At 52.4% G+C, this 6,000-nt stretch overlaps 1 protein-coding gene across 3 annotated transcripts in view; it reads left to right on the forward strand.

Annotated features, from left to right (window-relative positions):
* The window catches only part of LOC121272389 (arrestin red cell), a 141,577-nt gene extending 136,137 nt beyond the window's left edge, over positions 1 to 5,440 (forward strand). For all 3 annotated transcript variants that reach the window (XM_041179059.1, XM_041179057.1, XM_041179056.1), the window contains 3 exons: positions 262 to 338; positions 3,384 to 3,438; positions 4,671 to 5,440. In XM_041179059.1, the coding sequence (XP_041034993.1) occupies positions 262 to 338; positions 3,384 to 3,438; positions 4,671 to 4,767 (229 nt within the window). In that variant the 3' untranslated portion in view covers positions 4,768 to 5,440. The remainder of the gene's footprint in view (positions 1 to 261; positions 339 to 3,383; positions 3,439 to 4,670) is intronic.
* The last annotated feature ends 560 nt before the right edge of the window (positions 5,441 to 6,000 follow it).

The raw sequence follows: 6,000 nt of genomic DNA on the forward strand, positions 1-6,000 counted from the left end.
TTTCCCCAGTTTTGCTTGGGCTTCCACAGGAGGAATTGTGTGAAGTCCTCGCTCTTACGTCTAACTGCTTGTGGTGGGGGTTCCGCATTGAACAGTTCAGTTTGGTTTCATTGACACTACAGGTCAAACACGATTGTGGTGACCCCGTGACGGTGTTTCTCTCTCTCTGTCTCTCCCTTTCTCTCTTTATTCCCTACCCCCTTCACCTTGCACCCAGCGTGTAATGTTTAAGCTCAGCTCTCTCTCTCTCTCTTTCTCCAGGGATGTGGCAGTGGAATTGCCCTTTGTGTTGATGCACCCCAAACCCGTCGAGCAGCCGGTTTCCAGGCCGCAGTCAGGTGAGGTCATCACCTTCTTTGACCCTTGACCCAGCGGCACATGTGGGGCCCACGCCGCTGCTTCCTAAGACCAGCGCCTGTTGCCCGCCTCTCCAATCGCCCTGGAGAAACTTGAGACACCTGTGGGCCAGGTTGGTTTGTAACGGGTCCTTAAGTGACCATCGACGTTGGCCGTCTTCACCATTAGACTTTCAATTGAACTCCATCTGCCGTGGTGGGATTCGAACCTGGGGGTCTCTGAATGACAAGCCCAGCGATGGTACCAACTGTGCCCCCAAAGGGTTGAATAGACTTGGGCCTGTATTCTTCCGGTGTAGAAGAATTGAGAGGTGATCTCACTGGAGCGTGTAAAATTCTCGAAGGGCGTGACAGGGTAATGCTGGTAGGATCTACCCCCTCCCCCCAACCGCCACCTCACTCTCGCCACCACCCCCCTCACCCCCCCCCCCCATTTACTGGAGAATCTAGAACGCTGGGGGGGTCTCAGGATAAGGGGGTCACCCGGTTCGGACCGAGACGAGGAGAACTCTCTCTTTACCGGGAGGGTCGTGAACCTTTAGGGTTCTCCACCCCGGGAGAGCCGCAGATGCTCGGACATTGGGTGGGGAGGGTTCTTTTTGCGGCCCCGCCCGCCAGGATGGTCAGTGGACTTCTGGCTGGACTGCAGAGGGCCCCAGCCGCCGAGCGTATTCAGACTGGGACTGGGAGACGTCTGGACCCGGGAACCGAGGGAAATGGGGATCAGGCAGGAAAGTGGGCTGGACAGTAATTCGGGGCAAAATGTGCACCAAATGTGGACTAATTAAGGAAAGCCAGCGTGGGTTTGGTAAGGGAAAACCGTGTTTTTCTTGCTGGAGCCTTTTGAGGAGTCACAGAACCTTTACAGTGCAGAAGGAGGCCATTCGGCCCATCGAGTCTGCACTGGCTCTCTGAAAGAGCATTCCACCTCGTCCCACTCGCCGGCCTTATCCCTGTAATCCTGCACATTCTCTCTTTTCGGGTAGCAATCCAATTCCCGAATACCTCGATCGAACCTGCCTCCACCACCCTCTCAGGGAGTTTGTTCCAGGCTCCAACCAACCTCTGGATGAAAAATTTTCTTTCTCACATCACGTTTATTCCTTTTGCCAATTATTTTGAATCCGTGCCCTCTAGTTCTTGATGCTCTCTTGAGTGGGAGCAGTTTCTCGCTATTTACCCTGTCCATACCCCTCAGGATCTTGAATACCTCCATCAAGTCTCCCCTCAGCCTTGTTTTTTCCAAGGAAAACAGTCCCAACCTCTCCAATCTATCCCCATTGCTACAGTTCTTCATCCCGGGAATCGTTCTTGTGAATCTCCCCTGTACTCTCTCCAATGACTTCACATCCTTCCTCAAATCTGACATCCAGAACTGGATGCAGTGCTCTAGATGAAGCCTAAATAGTGTCTTATACAAATTCAACATGATCCCCTTACTCTTGTACTCAATGCCCTTATTAATGAACCCTAAGATACTTTATTAACTGTATTCTCAGAGGGTTGATGTGGGCAATGCTGTTGATGTGGTGTACATGGACTTCCAAAAGGCGTTTGGAATGGTGCCGCACAGCAAACCCGTGAGGAAAGATAGAGCTCGTGGAATAAAAGGGCCAGTAGCAACATGGATATGGAATTAGCTGAGTGACAGGAAACTGAGAGTAGTGGTTAATGGGTGTTTTTTTGGGTTGGAGGAAGGTTTGCAGTGAGTTCCCCAGGGGTCAGTGTTGGGACCATTGCTTTTCCTGATATATATTCAATAACCCTGACCTTGGGTGTGCAGGGCACCATTTCAAAGTTTGCGGATGATACGGAACTTGAAAGCATTGCGAACTGTGAGGGGGACAGTGTGGAACTTCAAAAGGACATAGACAAGTTGGTGGAGTGGGCAGAGAGGTGGCAGATGAAGTTCAATGCAGAGAAATGTGAGGTGATTCATTTTGGCAGGAAGAACATGGGACAGACAATATAAAATAAAGGGTACAATTCTAAAAGGGGAGCAGGAGCAGAGGGACCTGGGTGTATATGTGCATGAGCCATTGAAGGTGGCAGGACAGGTAGAGAGAGACCAGTTAGCAAAGCATACGGTATTCGACAGTACAATAGCAAGGGAGGTTATGAACTTGTATAAGACGTTAGTTAGACCTCAGCTGGAGTATTGCATCCAAATCTTGGTGCTGCACTTTAGGAACGATGTGAAGGCATTGGAGAGTGTCCAGAAAAGATTCACGAGAATGGTTCCAGGGGTGATGAATATCAGTTTGGATTAGAGTAGTTGAGACTGTTTCTCTTGGGTGAAGAGAAGGCGGAGAGGAGATTTGCTAGGGGTGCTCAAAATCATGAGGGGATCTGGACAGGGCGAAACTGTTCCCACTCCTGAAAGGATCAAGAACGAGAGGGGACAGATTGAAAGTGATTGGAATAAAAAGCAACAGGGGGAAAAAACATTTTCATGCAGCGAGTGGTTAAGGATCTGGAACGCGCTGCCTGAGAGGGTGGTGGTGGAGGCAGTTTCCATCGAGGCTCTCGAGAGGGAGTTGGGCTGTAAGCTGAAGAGGACGAATGCGCGGGGTTACAGGGAGAAGGCAGGAAACGGCACTAGGCACCCGTTCAGAGAGCGGGTGCAGACACGATGGGCTGAATGGCCTCCTTCAGCGCTGTTAAGAATTCTCCTGAGCCTTGAGCCTGCTTCAAGAACAAGGCTGATCTGATTGTGGCCTTAACTTCACTGTCCTGCCTTTCCCCCGTAACCTTGACGCTCCTGTGGATAAATAATGCCCAGGGAACTGTGGAGAACTCTTCTGCCCTTCTTCAAAATAGAGACCATGGGAATCTTCACAGCCGCCCAAGTAAGCAGGCCGGACCTTGGTTTAACGGCTCCTCTGACACTACTCAAGACTTGAATCCAGAAACTCGTGGCCCTGAGCTACAGCTATCATTAACGTGGAGTGAGAGGGAAGGAGGGGTTGGAGATTCAATCTGAAACGTGACTGAGGGTTTTATTCCTGTATTGTTTCTATCCTCCAGTTCTCCCAGAGTCCGAAGTTCCGGTTGACACAAACCTGATCGAGTTCGAAACCAAGTAAGTCTAGTTCCCTTTCTGGAATATTCTAACGTGAGCTATACCCTGTTTACAGGCCAGAAATGTAGCTAAGTGTTAAATTCAAACCCCCCCCCCCCTCCACCCCCCCCACAATGGGTCTTGGCCCCCTCCTTACAACCCTCTGAGATTCCTCCAATTCTGGCCGCTTGCTCACCCTGATTTTAATCACCGCACTGTTGGAGGTGGCGTCTTCAGCTGCTCCCCTTCTTTATCACTGGCAAGGCCAATGTTTGTTGCCCGCCCCTAATTGCCCCTTGAGAAGGTGGTGGTGAGCCGCCTTCTTGAACCGCTGCAGTCCCATGTGCTGTAGGTACACCCACCGCGCTGTTAGGGAGGGAGTGCCAAGATTTTGACCCAGCAACAGTGAAGGAACGGCCGATATATTTCCAAGTCGGGATGGTGAGTGACTTGGAGGGGAACTTCCAGGTGGTGGTGTTCCCCATGTATCTGCCGCCCTTGTCCTTCTAGATGGTAGAGGTCGTGGGTTTGGAAGGTGCTGTCTAAGGAGCCTTGGTGAGTTGCTGCAGTGCATCTTGTAGATGGGACACACACTGCTGCTACTGTGTGTCGGTGGTGGAGGGAGTGAGTGTTTAAGGTGGTGGATGGGGTGATATATATATGTGTGTGTGTATGTGTGTGTGTGGAACATCTAATATATGGTGACATACGTAATGCTGCATCCTGTAACCAAACCCACTACCAGGAAAAGAATTTGCCTCTAGTTTCCCATGTCACCATCTGGTTTGGGATCCAGTTATCACCCCAAACTCCCACCATTGGCCCATCCTCTTTCCCATGCTGGAAAGAGAAAGGGCTCTTCCTTGCTCGCTTCCCCTCACCCTGACTGTTAGCAAAATGTTAACCGCCCGCCTCCAACATTTTCGGAGATGATAATCGCCGGTGTTTGATTCCCCTCCCCCACCGCCCCCCCACCCCGTCGGGTCTGTGGCCGACTCTGGTCCAGCTGCCTTCTCGGAGGTTCCGCCGTACGATCTCCAAACAGCACCCCCCCCCACCCCCCACCGCCCCCTGCGCCATTGGCCGGCTGACGGGTCAGCCCCCGCCGGAGCAGCCAACCGGAGGGCGGACGGAACGCTCGGTTCACCCGATCGGGACCCATCCCACCCCCACCACCCCCCCCAATCCCCCCCTGGAATTTCCCGGCGTTTTTAACTTCCCGTTTTGTGTGTCTCCCTTCTGTCTGACTCCAGTTTTTGCCAAGACGACGACATCGTGTTCGAAGACTTTGCCCGCCTGCGGCTGAAGGGACTGAAGGATGAGAAGGACGATGATGACCATTTTTGTTAGAGTGGAACCACGGGAGGGAAAAGGGAGGGGGGGGGAAAAAGAGAGAGAGAGAGAGAGAGAGAGAAAGAGCAAGAGAGAAGGGGCAAGCAGGGAAGAGGGAGGAAAAGAAACCAAGAACGAAAAGCCCCAGGCACGCACGTCGGCAGCTTAACGTGAGGGAGACCTGCGAGCGAGTGCACCATACAAAGGCAGTGGCCTGCCACTCGAAAACTTAACGACAGGAACTCATCCTTTTCCCGTCTGTGTGGGGAGATGTCACTTTTAGAATATTTCTAGACTAACGCTGAATTAAGGATCCGTTTTACATGCACTCCTTTTCAAGTCCGAAGTTCGGTGTCTTGTGAGAGTATATAATATTGCCATTTTGTTTTTTCTCTTTTTTTTTGTCCGATAACCAAATATTGTAATTTCTTTTTTCTCTCTCTCTTGTCAAAAAGGAACATGTGTCTGCTGTCTGGTAATCGTTCATCGAACTTGCTGCGTTTATTGTCTTCCTGTGTAATTGTTAGGAAAAAAATTAAATCCCTCCCCTCCCCTACCCTCCTCAAACCATTGTCCGCACCCAAACGACAGTCGGCTGGATGTCCCCCCCACCCCCGGTCTGGTCCGTTTGGGTGAAGGAGTACGGGCTTGAGGGCAGGAGCTGTGGGAGGTGGGGAGGGGGAGAGGCGAACGCTGAGTCTCCCCGGCGCGCGTTGGGGGTCAGGCCCTTCCTCTGGACCGGTCCCGGTTGACTTTTTGGGACTGGGAAAGGGGGCCGCGGGAGGGTGACAGGCCGATTGCGCGAAACCTTTTGCGGTCGATGCCGCTGCCACCATGTGTGATGGTGGCGCTGGCCGGGGTTTTAGGCAGGTTGGCGAGGTGCCCAGACCCCTGAGGCCTGGTGCGGAGGAGAGAGAGGAGAGAAAGAGAGAGAGGGGAGTTCTCAGAACGACACAAAGATGCCGGCCTTTTTCCCCCCTCTGAGGATTTGGACGCTGCTCTTCACCCCGTCTTTGCCCCCCCCCCAATTAACCTTTTAAGCTCACCTGCTGGTGGAAACCGAGAATCGCGGGCACCGGGCGGACTCAGAAGCAGGAGTGTCCCTTGTCTACGTGGTCGTCTCTCTCTCTCTCTCTCTCTCCTTCTCTCTCCCTTGTTCCAGGAGATGTCTGTGAGCCTCGTCCCGCCTTTAGAATTGGTCCTTTCGACCGCTCAGCGTCTGTCTGAGCTCCTGAAGGCGTTGGGTCAGGA

The sequence above is a fragment of the Carcharodon carcharias genome, chromosome 33 (genome assembly GCF_017639515.1).
Source record: "Carcharodon carcharias isolate sCarCar2 chromosome 33, sCarCar2.pri, whole genome shotgun sequence".
NCBI classification, from domain to species: domain Eukaryota; kingdom Metazoa; phylum Chordata; class Chondrichthyes; order Lamniformes; family Lamnidae; genus Carcharodon; species Carcharodon carcharias.